Source organism: Xenopus tropicalis, chromosome 2 (assembly GCF_000004195.4).
Source record: "Xenopus tropicalis strain Nigerian chromosome 2, UCB_Xtro_10.0, whole genome shotgun sequence".
NCBI classification, from domain to species: Eukaryota; Metazoa; Chordata; class Amphibia; order Anura; family Pipidae; genus Xenopus; species Xenopus tropicalis.
Window position 1 is genome coordinate 29,404,095 of NC_030678.2, and position 17,484 is coordinate 29,421,578.

At 39.3% G+C, this 17,484-nt stretch overlaps 1 protein-coding gene across 2 annotated transcripts in view; it reads left to right on the forward strand.

Annotated features, from left to right (window-relative positions):
* The window catches only part of mospd2 (motile sperm domain containing 2), a 53,756-nt gene that overhangs the window by 219 nt on the left and 36,053 nt on the right, over positions 1–17,484 (forward strand). The window contains 4 exon segments of one of the 2 annotated variants that reach the window (NM_001008141.2): positions 46–84; positions 8,080–8,137; positions 11,875–12,030; positions 13,738–13,824. In NM_001008141.2, coding sequence (NP_001008142.1) covers positions 76–84; positions 8,080–8,137; positions 11,875–12,030; positions 13,738–13,824 — 310 coding nt within the window. In that variant the 5' untranslated portion in view covers positions 46–75. 2 annotated transcript variants of the gene reach the window in all.

A 17,484-nucleotide genomic window follows, 5' to 3' on the forward strand; every position in this document is an offset into this window, starting at 1 on the left:
TATGTGACGCTTCTAATGATGTCAAGGAGTCCGGAAGAACTAAGCATAACTAGATGAGAGAAGCGGTGTGTGGCGATGGCTGAGGTGAGTGTGAGACCCGCTAGGACTGGGTTTTCAGGGTAAAAAAGACTTGTGCGACTTGTCACTGTAGTGGCAGTTTAGGGGAAGTCGGAAAGCCATGTTGTACAATAAGGCGCTGCTTTCTGTCACTGGGCTACTGACAGCATCTGTCTTATAGGGAAAGTCGTGCTCTTATTGCTGTTTATATTTAGTGGGCAGATTTGCCTCAATGCTATAATTCCCTAAAGACTGTAGGGCTGCACAGGGTGGCAGTGCCCAAAGCAGTCACAGAGTGATCTGAAGGTAACAGTGTGGCAGTGCCCAAAGGAGACAGTCACAGAGTGATCTGAAGGTAACAGTGTTACAGTGCCCAGTAGGGCCAGTCATAGGATGACCCGAGTAACAGTGTGGCAGTGCCCAGTGGGGCCAGTCATAGGATGACCCGAGTAACAGTGTAGCAGTGCCCAGTGGGGCCAGTCATAGGATGACCCGAGTAACAGTGTGGCAGTGCCCAGTGGGGCCAGTCATAGGATGACCCGAGTAACAGTGTGGCAGTGCCCAGTGGGGCCAGTCATAGGATGACCCGCGTAACAGTGTGGCAGTGCCCAGTGGGGCCAGTCATAGGATGACCCGAGTAACAGTGTGGCAGTGCCCAGTGGGGCCAGTCTTAGGATGACCCGAGTAACAGTGTGGCAGTGCCCAGTGGGGCCAGTCATAGGATGACCCGAGTAACAGTGTGGCAGTGCCCAGTGGGGCCAGTCATAGGATGACCCGAGTAACAGTGTGGCAGTGCCCAGTGGGGCCAGTCTTAGGATGACCCGAGTAACAGTGTGGCAGTGCCCAGTGGGGCCAGTCATAGGATGACCCGAGTAACAGTGTGGCAGTGCCCAGTGGGGCCAGTCATAGGATGACCCGAGTAACAGTGTGGCAGTGCCCAGTGGGGCCAGTCATAGGATGACCCGAGTAACAGTGTGGCAGTGCCCAGTGGGGCCAGTCATAGGATGACCTGAGTAACACTGTGGCAGTGCCCAGTGAAGCCAGACATTGGATAAACTGAAAGTGTTGTAATGCCCTGTGGAGCCATTCATTGGATGAACTAAATGTAACTGTGGCATTGCCCTGTGGAACCAGGTGTAACATGAACTAAAAGTAACAATGTGGCAGTACCAGTCCCATAATGACTTGATAGTAGTAGTAGTGCAACAGTACCCATTGCAACTGGTCACATAGTGAGTAACCGTGTGGCAGTGCCCAGTAGAACCAGACACAGATTTGATTGACAGGAAAGCACGACAGTGCCAGTGGAACCAGTTATTTGTTTCAGGGATATGACCAGTGTGAGAGTACTCAATGGCTTAGCAGTAGCAGTGTGGCAGTACCCAGGGAAACTACTGGATTCATTGACAGTATCTATGTAGCATATCCAGTGGAACTAGTTGTCCAATGGAGCTAGTCATTTGATGAACTGACAGTGAACATATGGCAGTGCCCAGCATGTAAGTGTGGTTTATCTGTAACATTTCACATAACAGAATCTGAATTATCAGACAATATTTTCACTATAACTCAGGATATCTGATCAGGGGACAAACCGGTCAGTAGATGTCATAGCTCATTATGGCTTTTGCAAGTATAACATTGCTGGAGATTTGCTAATATAAACAACAGAGAGTAATTGCTTTACTGACCCTAAGCAAGAAGTAATCCGACAGAGGATTTATTGACTAGGTATTGTTTAATAAGAGATTTACTGGCCTGAAAACTGTTTCATCAAGTAAGCATTTTTGAGAATTTCAATACTGACAAGCCATAAAGAGAGGGTATTTAAATTAACTGCCCCCCCCCCCCCCCCCCCCCAAGTGACATGCTGGTGTTGGTGATTACTGAATCTGTAGTGTATAGGCAGCCTTGTTTAATTTTGTTTTGATGTTCACAGTCAGTTTGGTCACATGATGCCGATGAAACAAACTGGGTCTATTTTTGTGTATAGAATCGAAACAGACTGTAGTCATGAGTTGGGTTGCAGACCTTATCTATATTTCTTATCTTATAATTATCTATATTTTACTCCTTTAAACATAGCGTTACTTCTGGTTTCCAGCAACGACTCTTCCTGTTTAATGATAGTCAGTGGGTTGTGGATAAGGCCGTTGCAGGTTGGGTTGCAGTTCCGAGAGGGTAAAAATGCTGGTTGCAAGAGGTGGGTCTAGGTTTCAAAAACTGGTTCTGCGTAGGACTCTAATGTCATGTACATTAAAAAAATTAACACCTGCTTTAATGGGAATCATGGTGTCATTGTGACTGGATCACACTTTTTTCACCAATGTGAGTTTCAGCTAACACCCACCTGTATAGTTCAATGGAACCATTCTGAATGGGTGTCTGTGAATGTATTTCCCCTAAGGGTTAAAATGCCCGGGAATTCCCTCCCTTACTACATACTGTAAATCATGACCTGGATGAATAGAAATCTTCATAGCCAGATCAAAAGCAAGTGACGTACTAGCCAAAATAGAGCTAATTTCAGAGGTTGATAAATAGGTCATAATTATACAGGTGATTCACCTTGACCTAGTTTAATCACCAGATAATTATTGACCAAATGTACTGGCAGATGCCTTTAACATGACTAAATCATAACTCACAAGGAAATGTAGCTAGAAGTAACACATTGTACTAGTGCTTATCAGAATTCTGAATACAGGGGTCATCTGGGTACAGAGGTGAAGGAACAATTAAAAAAAGAATGTGTGGTGGGAGGGAATTTTAGGAAATCAACATGACTTTTTGCAGGGCAGATTTCAGGCCAAGGCTCAATGCTGGTTGAAGTGACCAGGAGTATCCTATGGTAAAAACACTTTCCCCCAAATATTTGCAGGAATTTACAGAATAAAGGTGGCATTACACTATCAGATTTAAGCTGCAGATTTGGGTACTTTAGACCAATTCAGCAGCATAACTGCCTGTGTATGGGCACCCCTGAGGGGCCTTCCCAACCAATATCTGCCCTAAAATTGGCCAGATATCAGTCAGGCAGGTTTAATTTTAACTTTGGATAGGGGACCACATGGGCTTATTGATGCGGGCCTTGTTCTGACAGGTCCTATTCCCTGTTCTGGCCAAACCATTGGATTACTTTGATATCGCCAACCTTAGGTGGCATAATATCGGTGGAAAGATCTGCTTAATTGGCGACCTCGCCAAATAATAGGATCTTATAGTGTATGGCCCTTAAGTTTTCGTGTTTTTTTTTCCCAAAGGGTACTTTATCAGTGAAGCTGAAGTAGCACCTGTACCAATGCCTGACAGTAAACAAGGTCACTTAATAGCACCAAGACAAGCTAAAGCTCTAAGCCCTCACAAATAGAGCTAATAATCCAATGCAGCTCAACAGCATCAGCTCTGACACTAATACACAGAGCTCTGTTGTGAATAAACAACATGTATGTCCCACTCAGAGCCCACTCACTCTGAAGCCATCAACATACAAGTGCCTCCATTTCCGCTATCCTAATTATCCTTGTGCCAAGCTTCATATGATTAATCAGAAGATACATTTTCATAAACAGGCCTGCTATTAACAAAATAACGGACTACACACCTTATATAAAGAGGAACTTCGGAAACTTCTAACAGAATCCAAGATGGGGAGCTCATGTGGCAACTCTAAAGACCCATATCATTTCTACTATAGAGATGCTGAAACCTTTGGCTAGTGCAGTCAGTTTAATATATAAAATATGGCATTTCTAGCCATAACCATTTTTAGGGTTTAGACACAAATTCTGAATTATACTGAATTGTTTTTGTTTGATGACTGTATTCTGCTGATACTACAGTATTCTAAGCTAGGACGAATGATCTTATATACAAACACACTTTTGTAAAAGGACATCTTGTGACTTGACATGTGGTTGAATTTTTGTGGCTTGGTTTGTAAATTTTCATAGCATTAACCATTTTTGCTTATACTGAGAATCTGGGAAATCTCATTGTCAATAATTCTTGCATTTTATGTTTGTGTTGTGGCAAAGATTTACTGAAACACATATTAGAACTCACTACAGGGACTGACTATACTTCTACCCCCTTCCCTTATATTCCCCACTGCGGGCATGGGGTAGAAATCAGCTGATGCTGCTAGTATCACATCACCCAAGAACAGATAATAGAAACACTGTTTATGCCCCATTAAAACACTGGCCTGCCATGAACTGCAATTTCTCTCCCTCCTTTGGGCAAATAGAGGAATCTACTCATAGAAAAGTAATTTTGCCACATCCCTAAGTAAGTCTTGTTGTTTGGGGCTTTAAACCTGCCTCAGTTTCCATGTTTGTACCAGGAATTCAAGAAACAGATTTGTCATTTGTCTATTAAATCTGATATCCAACATCCTGTGGGTGCAGTGATGTCCAGCAACAAATGTTGCCTTTTTTTAGTCGTGTGCTCATTTAAACAGTTGTACAAAGAAGTTAGTGGTTCAGATTAAGTTATAAGGTAGGCTAGAAATGTTGTACATCATGTTTTGAGCTTCTGTACTGCCCAAGCAACCACAACTCTTTAGCAGGGAAGATCTGTGCCCCCAAAGATGCTGCAGCAGCTCCCCATCTTCTTTTCTGCTGATTCCCTGCAAGTGTTCTGTGCTACTGTCACTTACTGACTTTAAGGTGGCCATACACGCACCGATAATATCGTACGAAACCTCGTTTCGTACGATATTCGGTGCGTGTATGGTATGTCGGCGAGTCGACCGATATCGCAGGAAGCTGCTGATATCGGCCGACTCGCCGATCGGACAAGTTGGAAAATTTTGATCGGGCGCCATAGAAGGCGCCTGATCAAAATCTCCCTTCAGAGCTGAATCGGCAGAAGGAGGTAGAAATCCTATTATTTCTACCTCCTTACCTGCCGATTCAGCCCTGAATGGTGTGTGGCACATCTGACGATGTTTCGTGCGACCGATGGTCGCACAAAACATCGTCTGATCGCCACGTGTATGGCCACCTTTAGGGACCGACTCACAATATACTCTATATAGAGAATATAAAAGTCACAATGTAAGGCTGATTAGTTGTTAGTACAGGTAATTACTACATGGCATCTCTGAAACCAGTGCAACTAGCCACATAATTTAATCAGCCCTGTAGCGTCAGCATATATAATAGGCCAGCCTCATTTTCTGCTTGAGGTATTGTGACAACCACTAAGCTTTTTACAGCTGCACAGAGCACACTGAGCATGTGCGTGTTGCATACAGTTACCAAGATGGGGAGCTCTTGTGACAACTGTAAAGACCTGGATCATTACTGTTATTGAGATGCTGAAACTTTAGGCTGGTTCAGTAAGTTTGGTATAGAAAATATGGCATTTTTAGCCTATATATTTTTAGGGTTTAGTTCTCCTTTAAGTATTAGTGACTTACTTATCTTTTTCTAAAGCCTAAATTTCCCTGCAGCACTTAATCTAATTGTCATGGGAGTTATGTTGTGCCTACAGTCCCTGCCAACTTGTTTTCTATATTTATCACTGTTGTTAGTGTAGCTGTGTATACAAAGCACGTGGATATCAACACATAAGAGTCGCCCAGCTCGAGCAGAGCAGATTTAATCAGTGCAAATGTGTATCTGGTTTTTGTTTGTTGAAGTTATCTTCTAGTTTACAATTACAAATTCATCAGTATGAAATATGTTATTTTTTTTTGCTTTTTCCCTGTCCTGTTTTGTGCATTCTTTCTGCTTTTGTAAACGCAATTTGAAAGCCCGATAAGCAATGATTGTGGAGTGCAGATTTACAAAATAACTGATTTATGTTCTACTGTATTTTGTCAATTGAGTCATTAAAGGCAAAAAAACATTATTAGTAAAAGAAAGAAAGAAGAAGCCTCTGAGCGAGGGAACCAATTACTACTCTGCACATAACATTCAATAAAATACACAATATTAGCTTCAGTGAGGAACAGTGAGACGGACATGACAGGGGCAGGAGGCAATTAAAAATATGAAGTGAAAGTAAAGAACATTTTATGACATTGTGTAGGCTTTAGAATTTGTGATATATTAAACTGGCAGATTTAAAAAGAAACACAGTAACTGGTCACATGTTGGTCACACTGTTAGATTTCATGATATAATTGGTCAAGGTCACCCTAAAGTGCTGACAGCCAATGTTTGTTGTGGACCTAACATATTCAAGACACTTGTCAGAATGTGTGACCATTTTCTTGTCATAATATCCGACAATGTTCTTGTCATAATGTATGAATGTTTACTGAACCCATTTAACCTAGATTTTAGGATATGTGGCATCCTTGACCAAGTGCCAGCTTCTATCATCTTTTTAGCAAATATTTCTTGTCTATTCTGTAAAAACCAAAATTGCAGACAGTCACAGCAAAGGACTTTTAACTTATCCTGAAGTGTCATTTTTGTAGGCTTGTATCCCATGCAGCTTGCACATTCCTAATGTGCCCATCACAGGCCATATGAATTATTGTATTCATCTGGATCAGACTGTCTCACGTGGTAGCAGTGGATCTCCTATTGGGCCCCACTCCGGAAAAATCACAATTGGCCATTTCTTATTTTTGCTTTAAGCCTATATTACCTCTATATGACTTGGCACTGTCACTGCTACTCATTATGAGAGTGGAACTAGATGTTAGGTTTTGTAGGTGGGTTTTAGGAGGCCCAAGCCAGCTCTTCAGTTTGCTACCAGCATATGTTATAGTAGTAAAACATTGTAATATAGATAAGCATGCAGATAAAAACATGTAATAATATAGAAATGATTTGCATGTAAAAGTATTGACCTAAGGTCTAGTTGTAAGACTTTTTTCCTTATTGGGCCTAAAGCTGGGAAATAGCCTTAATAGGTCCTGCTTCAAAATTCTGTGCCAGCCTGTGCATTGGTTTACACAGACAGGCCTGATCATTGACTTGTACCCTATCCATATTGCAACCTTTACATTACATATTACATGAACTATAATTAAGGACATTCAGAAGACATCCAAAGCCCTATTTAAAAGACAAAGAAAGGGTTAATCACAGGGGTAGTGCCGCTTTGTTAGCTCCCCCTATTAATTATAATCACACCTCACCTCACCGGCCTTGTGCCGGTGCGTCTGTGCTAAAACATACCCTTATCTTTTCCACAGTAAAGCTGGCGATGCATGCACTGATGATATTTTACGAAACCTCATTTCGTACGATATTCGGTGTGTGTATGGCTGCTCGATGAGCCAACCGATATCGCAAAAGGCTGCGGATATTGGTTGACTCGTCGATTGGCCAGGTTAAAAGATTGGTCACACGAAAGATCTTTTAACCTGGCCAATCGACGATGGTCGAAATTGCTACATGTATGGCCAGCTTAAGACTTCTATTCAATATTGCCATGTTATATTTTCTGTAGTCTATATTCTTATACAGTCTAAATATGAGCTACTGTGCAAATACTTGCTTATATAACTGCACTTTTCCTTTTCATTGGCGACACCAGCTTTTTATTGTATATTATATGTTACACTGTATTAGTGGCAGTTTAGTATTTCTCTTAATGTAACAATGAAATAACCTTGTCTCCCAAGATTGACAATCCAGTTGTCTGTGCCCTGAGCTGCCTAATTATGTTATGTTTGTTTGTGCACTCCATAAACTGATAACTATGAAATATTTAGATTGTAAGCTCTTATGATCAGGGTGTCAAAGTTAATTCTGTTACCCTTGTTTGTTTTAAATTGTTGCAGAGTGTTGCATAACTTGCTGGCGCTATATCGCTCCATTAAGAAATACAAGTAGATCATTTACAGCTGTGGCAAAAAGTGCCATATCAGGTATTGGAATTGATACCTGTTAAAATGTGTAATTATATAGTACACGTGTCCTTTGCTTCTTATTTCAAATGTGTAAATATGGTGTCTTTGCATTGGTTCCAGGCAGTCTGATACTATTACTGAACATACTATAACACATTATTTTGCCATATAATAAATGTTTTATTTTATATTTTCTATGACAGGACAAGGAACAACTAATTCAGGAGACAAGAAAAAGGTTTACTCAGGAGTATCTGCAAGGTCTGTATTGTTAGTTCCACATATTAACATTTCTGTGTTTCATTGTTTAGATCTCTAGGATCACATACACACGTAACTTCTCCCAGTCTGCAGCACTAATCTAATTTTCTTCTCCTAGAGACCAAGCAGTGTGCATTGTATCTCTCTGATTCCTCCAATTTAGCCCCTTGCCTTTTTCCCTCCTTGCACACGATGTCTCCATTTTTCTCAAGTTGCCATAGTTATTTTTTCAATTTAGATTCGGATTAGGTGATTGTTGGCCCAAAAGCCCAACTGTGTTTGAATGGCTACACAGCATCTTATTTATATCAACTATATTAAAGCCTCTCAAGCAAACCCACAGTTTGTACAGGTATAGGACCTATTATCCAGAATGCCCGGGACCTGGGGTTTTCCGGATAAAGGATCTTTCCATAATTTGGATCTCCATACCTTAAGGGGCAGACTTATCAAAGTATGATTTACGGATTGTTAAAAGTACGATTGGAAAAATCCGAAGGATCAAAACGGCGCAAAACCTTTCTGACTTTGAAACTTCAATGCATAATTTTATTAATTTAGCCTTCCATGGGACTTAATGACACTCCATCAGCTCCAACCTGGCCAAAAGAAAGTCACTATACCGAAGCTTGAATGAATTCTGAAATTTTCGTAGTCGTTGCGACAAATACGATTTTGTCGCACAAATTGGCGCAAAGCAAGAAAAAGTCGTGGAATGTAACGAAAATATTGTGTAAATAACGCAAAGTTTTATAAATTAGAAAAAATAAGTTTTTTCTCATTTGTAGTCATTCAGACTTTGATAAATGTGCCCCTAAGTCTACTAAAAATAATTTAAACATCACTTAAACCCAGTAGGATTGTTTAGCCCCCAATAAGGAATAATTATATCTTAGTTGGGATCAAGTACAAGGTACTGTTGTATTATTACCAGGGCTGTGGAGTCGGAGGCAATTTTGGGTACCTGGAGTCGGAGTCGGCAAAAAATGAACCGACTCCGACTCCTACTAAATTTAAATGGGAATAAAAAAAAAATGAAGCAAGTTTAAATGTCCCAATTCACAAACAGTCATAATTAATTACTTCTCTGCTATAAGAATAAAGCCCAATGCACGCAGTGCATAAACGAACACGTTGAGTGACCATGAAGCTTTTCATTGACTGTATGAATGTATAAAATACATTAGCATATTAAAAACAGAGGAGTCGGAAGTATCAGAAACTGAGGAGTCGGAGAATTTATCTACCGTAGAAAAAGGAAATCATTTTTAAAAATTAGAATTATTTGCTTATAATAGAGTCTATGGGAGATGGCTTTTCCATTATTCTGGATAACGGGTTTCCATATAAGGGATCCTTTACCTGTACCAATGAAGGGTAACATACATAATTTTTAAATGCATACTGATTTCTGATTCTTTACCTAAACATTGTTCACATTTTTTGTTGTCATTTTTTAAAATGACAATAGTATGTTGCAACACTAAATAGAATTAAATTTTTCCTTTTGAATTAATTACGCTGGGTAAATAAAAGTCAGCATAAAGAAATATATCACTTCAGTTATATTGTGCTGTTATTATAGATTCTAAATATAAACAAAGGGACTTCTGACTTTATACAGGAATAGGATTTCTTATCCTGAATATTCAAAAGTCACCAAATTACAGGACAAGTTGTCATTTTTAAAATGATTTCCTTTTTTCTGTTATAATGGTGCCTGTAGCTCTGTAGTTTGCACGAGCTACTGCTTAAGGCCCTGAACAGTATGACATGCCAACAATGAACTATAAATTTGGATGAAAACAGGATTTTTTTTTTTTAATAAAAAAAAAGTCTGCATTCAACATTCTTTCAACTATTTTAATGTAATTGTTCAATTTACAAAGACTCCTTAGTCACTCAAAAGCTAATGTCCTTCAGGTTTAGAAAAGAGAGCATAGTCTGAGTTCTAAGTAATAGTTCTTTTTTTTTTTTTTTTTTAATAATACTGTGCTTTACATTACAGCACTAGAAAAGTGTCAGTATTTTCTTTATATCATTGGTATTATCCCTAGGAACAGGATTAGGGGAAGGAGGCGTCAGTAATTCCACTCACTTAACATTGACTGTCTTATTAAAGTCTTTACAGCAATGCAATCATATCCTTTCACAGTATGTGCTAGCAAACTCCTGTGTTTAAATCCAATTCAATCCTTATAATGCATGTGAATAAACACTGTTTCTCTATAACCTCGTCCCTCAGAATTATAATTCTAGAATTTTGCATATAAAGGTATTGTTGTAAAGGGGACAGTTGCATTTTCTTACTTTTTATCACAAACAATCTCTCTAGTTGTGTTATTCTAGATCTAAAATGCAATATAATAATAATAATACAGTAGAAATAGTAATATTTTCTGAAATTGCTACAACACAGATTTAATGGAGTAATATACATTAAATTAATTCTGATATATAACAGGATTTTATTGGAATGTGTCAGTTAATCACTTAAACGCATACCTCTAATCTAGTAGTAATACCTTGTCTACTCCACCCCTAGTTTCTTGCCTGTATTAAATCCATATATCTCTTCAGCCATGACTCTGTGGCATAGATGTCAAGCAGCTTTTGGACAGAGCAATCATCTGACATGGTGGGCCTATAAAAGCTACCGACGGTCTGAGTCGGCAGTTTATCAGCCAGTATATGGGGTCCTCAGACTGGCCTACCCAATCAATATCTTATCTAAAATCAGGCAGGTTTAAAAATCCCATCAGAACAAGTACCAAATCAGCATGTTGATGCGAACCTCGTCCCAAGAGCCTGTCATTTGACCCTTAGGCCAAACAATCGGATCACTCTGGTGTTGCCCACCTCAGGCACCTTTAGGCACGCCACCAAGCCAGATGATATTGCTACAGCAGCTATGGTTGAAAACAGTGTTTTAATACCAGGGGGACTTGCTCCACAGAAGGGTCCGTCGGAAGGCACACAGGGATGCAGCTGTAAGTTTCTGGCATGGAGCCCTCAGCTCTCTAGTTACTCCTTAAAAAGGTGTCAAAGTCCAACACAGGTTTGTGAATTAACCATATGCTAGCATGAGCCATTATGGCACTATTCGGTTGGTGCCATGATGGTATTTAAACTTAATATTAACAGTATCAGGTTATAAACTAAGTTTTGTTTATTGTGAATTCACTTCACCATACATAAGTCCGTTTTCATATTTTTTTTAAACTTGGATAAATATTTTTAACAATAAAAAAAAGTATTATATTATTAGTAATTATATGTGCAGTATACATATGTTATGGATTTGGCAGTATGCAGTTGTACGCCTGGTCACAGTGGTGGTTTAATTCACCGCTACCCTTTAAACATAAATACTGTTTGAAAAGAATTGCCTGCATCTGTCACTTTTCCCATGTGTTTGCTTATCTCTTGGTTTTCATTATTTTTGGTAATCTACGAAAGTACACAGAAAAAATATTTTGCTGTTACTTTCAATTCTGTCTTAAGCCAGTAGTCCATGTGTGGGCCTCAGTCCTAATGATTTAAACAGTTCTCTGTTGGCCAAGCTGTTGTAAATTATCTTATGGGGCTGTCTTAGGCCATACTTGGTTTTAAAAGCAATTTTTCATATTTTAAGGCCTGAGCTCTTGCAGTGCTGTATTGGCTAATACTCCTGCATTAACAGTGCATTCTTTAATATATTAATAAACTTTTTTCCCATTTCCTTTTAAAATGAATAGATAAGGCTGACAGATATGATTCTCGTGATGTGGAAAGACTACAGAAGGATGACACCTTGGTGGAAAGCTACCTTATGTGGAGGCATTATGTAACAGAGGAAGCTCTAAAGATGATGGATGAAAGCCTGAAATGGAGGAAAGACATTGGTGTAAATGGTAGGAGATCATTTTTTTATTATGTTTTAGAAATGTTGGATTTTTAATTGCTTGCATGGTACAATATATCTCCCTTGTTAATGCTGAAACCTCTATGTTTTTGATAAAATAAAACTGCAGCTCTTAATGCGCGTAGGCCCATTTCTATTTCAAAATCTATATGTAGTTTCAAGAAAACAAAACTACGATAAAGTAATTTATATTATGCTATTTTCCTCTGCTCAGAATGTTATATATATATATATAACATTATATATACTACTTATATGATACAGATAGGGGATCTTTTAAACACAAGCTCTTTACCATCTCACATAGAGCCAGATTCAAATTAATGAGAAAACATTATTTTATGTTTTTTTTCACTTTAAAAAGTCATGGACAAGATTCAATTTGAGAACAGAGGACTTTTTTTTCTAATTCAGTTCCGGTTTTTATCTAGAGAATTTAATAGGGTTTTCTTGTGATAAACGGTGAGATACGGTTTTCCATTAAAGGGGTGGTTCACCTTTTCATTAACTTTTAGTATGTTATAGAATGTCCTATTCATAGCAACTTTGCAATTGGCCTTAATTATTTATTTATAAATATTTGCCTTCCACTTCTACATTTTTCCAGCTTTCAAATGGGGGTCACTGACCCCGCCAGCAAAAAACTATGTGCACTTACAAATGTATATATATTGTTACTTTTTATTACTTATCTTACTATTTAGCCCACTCCTATTCATATTCCAGTCTTTTATTTGACCACCTGCCTGGTTGCTAAGGTAAACAAGACTCTAACAACCATGTTGCTACTCAAATTCCAACAAGAAGTTAAATAAAAACCATAAAAAATGAAAAACGGTTGCAAATTGCCTCAGAATATCAATGTCTGCATCATAATAAAAGTTAATTTAAAGGTGAATAACCCCTTTAAATTGCATCTGGTTCTATGGGAAAATCTGGAATGAAATTAGGAGGTACCCTTTTCTGACGAAATTGTGTTCTAATTAAATCTCTAATTAATCTCTGTAATAAAAAGAAAGGGTGGCAGTGGCTCTGGGGTTGGCACTGATGCTTTGCATGTCTGGGGTCCTAAATTGGATTCCAACCTGGGCACTATCTGCAAGCAGTGTGTATGTTCTCCCCATTACCCCCGTTACCACATGGGGTTTTCTCCCAGGTATTTAAGTTTCCTTTCACTCTCCAGTAACATACCGACTAAAGGTTGATTCGCTTCTGATGAAATTGAGCATAGTGTGTGTAATTGTAACAGAGACCTAAGACTGCAAGCTGTATTGGGGTAGGACGATAAAGATAACATATTATTTCAAATATGATTTTACAAATTCTTTGTGCGGTTTTAAATATTGTAAATGAACCTTTAGTATGACATTTTATTTATCAGCTCTCCACTTTGGAATTTCTCAGCTATTTGGTTGCTAGGGTCTAATTTACGTTAGAAGCCAGGCAATAATGTGTATTAGATACAGGAAGATGAATAGAATAGGGTTTAAACAGAAAGATAAGTAATAAAAGTCACTGTAACAATGAAAATTGTAACTTCAAGTAACCATAATTTCAATTTCAATTTTCAAGTTTAGTTGAAACATTGCTCAGAACAGGACATTCTATAACATACTGTCCTGTATTCTGCTAAGAAGGTCCGGTTTGAGAACAGTGTTTCACAGTTAGCTTGTGTTTGCTTTTGATTTATTTTCAGACTTGAATGAATCCACTATCCCTAAGTGGTGTTTTGAGACTGGAGCATCTTATCTGCATGGATATGATAAAGAAGGCAATAAATTGTGTAAGTACGATACTTACTTTAAAGATTTAGTTCATAAGGTTTTTAAGGTTAAAGCTAGTGTTTACTGCATTTGAATTATCATTGCAACAGTGTCATTGTGATAAAATCTTGCTGGTTGTGCGGTTTAAGAGGTCATTTAACCTATGATAATTAGCATTCGTGCCATCATACAGTTACATAATACATAATATGTAGTAAATGTAACATGACATGACATATGACATATATTAGGGATGAAAAAGTCACATATCCATAACAAGTCTTATGGCTCATTTTCAAATGCACTGCAGGGTGCAAAGTGCAGTTTTTGTCCCTGTTCAGAGAGGCAATAATTCCAGGGTTCCAGGTATAATAGGCTCACTTGTGCACAGTCATCAGAGCAGACTAAATTGAGCATTGTCACTTAGTGCAGCTATTTGGAAGCACAAGGAGCGACTGCATTGAATTCATATTTAAGAATACAGGGGAAACTGTGTGCAGGTGTACCGATATGGATTGATACTATATACTGTATTTTCCCCTGCAGGCTCTTAAAACCCTGTTTTTTTCTTTGCTTTAATTTGTTCCTTTGTCCCACTAACATATCACAGTGTTTCATTTGGCCTTACACATTCAAGCTTGTGTAAGGCCATTTGCAATTTGCCCACAGATGTGGAAAGCTAAATTGCACTGATCCATTCGTTCAGCCACAGCCCTGAGTAACTGGGTCTCATGGTTGGTGTGGGTCAGGTAGTCAGTTTTATTCCATTACTTCCCCCCCTTTTTTTTTTTCAATATGAGTTGTAGCTAGAATGTATGTCTTCCAAAGTTAAATGTGTTATTATGGTACTTAACCTTTTTTTCTATAATTGCTTTTGTAGGGACCCATAGGGTTAAGCTCCCTATGGCTTTAAACCCTACCTCTTTTTTCCCATAAAAACAATCAACGCACCAGAGGTCACCCCTTTAGATTAGAGGAAAGGAGTTTCCATTTGAAGCAGCGTAGGTGGTTTTTCACGGTGAGGGCAGTGAGGTTGTGTAATGCCCTTCCTAGTGATGTGGTAATGGCAGATTCTGTTAATGCCTTTAAGAGGGGCCTGGATGAGTTCTTGAACAATCAGAATATCCAAGGCTATTGTGATACTAATATCTTCAGTTAGTATTAGTGGTTGTATATATAGTTTATCTATGTGAGTGTATAGATTGGTAGGTGTGGGTTGTGTGTGCTGGGTTTACTTGGATGGGTTGAACTTAATGGACTCTGGTCTTTTTTCAACCCTATGTAACTACGTATGTAACTATGTAACCTTTATTGTTATTGGGCAAAAGCCCTTGTACTTAAGTTACAGTTCTAAAACTATCCCTTATAGGTTTAGTCAGGTTGTACACGCCCCCTGCAGACTGATATAGTGTCTGGCAGGAGGGCGTGACTTCCTCCTTTGGCTGTAGGCTGTCTTCCAAGCTCCACTCCATTGAGCCTGGAGGCAGACCTTAGGCCCCAGAAGCCATTGTACCCTAGAGTATACTATACCTCTTGTGAAAGTCGGGGACAGGGCCCCGTGAACGAACGAGGTTATCAAGCACAACAGATTGTTTAATAGCACTTTCTAGGAAAGTGACATAGCCAGCTCTAGCTAGAAAGGGCAGCCATTAGCCCCACCAAAGGAGTGATTAGATCCAGGAGTATTTCTCCTATCCGGCAGTGTTGCCTCCGTGCAGGGCCACGGAGTAGAGATAGTGACAGGCAGGATAACCCCTGATCCCTACTCACCCGAAGGACTCATTCACTAGAGGTTATCAACCTGAAGGAGTTCCTACTACCTCCCAAGGGGTACTGGTTGAAAGGTGTGTTTCCCTGCCCAGACTACCAAGAGGTGGGATAAACCGGTGCATACCCGCTCTTCTGGCAAAAGAGCATTTCCTTATTGTATCATCTCAATCTGTCTGTCTGTGAGTATGATAACCCTGCGTAACATCTGTGTCTTGGACCAATAAATCTGTATTATAGTTCACCATAAGAACCTCTCTGGCGTCCATTTATACCATCTGCACTACACAGCCTCAGCAAGTTGTAGTTCAACTACACCCTCAGCTCCTATCCAGCTTTCTTCCAATTAGCGAAGGCCCAGTCTAAGAAAGAGGGTCGCATGTAACACATGCTCTACATCATCTACTAGCCTGGTTTATTCCATATCATAGCCAAAATAGTGTTACACTTTCTTGCTGTTTTAGAATTACATGACAAAATGAACCATATTGATGCACAAGAATTTGTGTTGTTATGGAACACCAGATATTCTTGTTATACAGTATTGTGCATTACAAATAGCCTTTGGGCTCTGGGCAAAAGTCAGAAAAGTACTATAAGATATTATCCCTTTTATCATGACACATACATGGCCTTCATAATTAGGGCTATAGATAAGGAAAGCATATCCACTCTGAAACCTCTTAATAATTTAGCTGGTGTTGGTTAAATATTGTGTAGCACGTGGCAAAAGACAGAAGATAAGGACATTTTCATTTGCTTATTAAGTTCTGTGTTCTTTTTGATTAACAATGAATTCATAAAAACGACAATGTAATTTAGAGAAATAATTTGATTTTTCTTAGTTATGTTTCAATTGCTTGTGTTGGGTGTATCAGAAAACAAAACATATTAACAGTACAGCTGGAATGTTCTATGGGCTGTGTGTTCTGTGCTCTGTGCCTTCCTCCATACGTTTGCAATAGTCTTGTGACTAGAAATGGTGTCATAAACTAAAGGCTTAATAAAGTCTTTGTAATCCAGCAGTAAATCCCCTGAAACACTTGATTTAAAACAAGACTGCTATTATATTCGGTGTGTCTTAAAGGGACACTGACACTTTCCTTTAATTTTGTTTCTGTTTAAAAATGCCCCCAGCTCAACTTTGGTAATGGAAAAGAGAGGGGCAGACACTGTGCTGCTTTTTTCAGTCACATTGGGTTGTATGCATGATTCCTCCAATAGGATGATTACAAATTAAAGCCCTGCTGGAGTCATGTTGTGTTTTGTTTTTATTGAAGGGCAACTAGAGCTGAGTCTCCTAGGGCTGTTGTGTTGTTTCCCAGGCCAAGTGGCATAACACAGTCTGCTGACACAACCTTCTGTCTTACAGAAATTCTGGGTTGGTACTGTGCCACCCTGGCAACTAACTACGGTTGCACCCAGGACCCTGACCATCTCCCAACCCCACCCAGCAATCCACCTCTGTTTATAGACTCGCACCCAACCTGCCCTATCTTTAATGTCACAAAAGCAGGTGCGCGCCTACAAATAGAAGCTGTGGGAGATAGGAGCAGGGCATAGTAAGGCTGTAGGTGGCAAGGGCAGAAGTTGGAGCTCAGGCCGAACCCTCCCTGTGACCTGTAAATCTTGTGTGGGTGTTGGCCTGAACTTGCCCAACCTGTGGGTCCTGCAGGTTTTCGGTAGCTTTAATGATATTAACCTTGAAAACGGTTTGCTCAAAAAAAGGGTTCTAAAAAAGGGTTTTAGTGGTACCGGCTGTTCCTATATGGATGGTTGCTCAAAGGTGAACATCCCTTTTAGGTTTGTGTTCTACAGTACTAGAGTTTATTGAGAAACAAATTGTTTCCGGCAAATTTCTATGTACTAAGTGTCACTTATCTCCTGTGAATGAAAGAAAACTTTAGCATCCT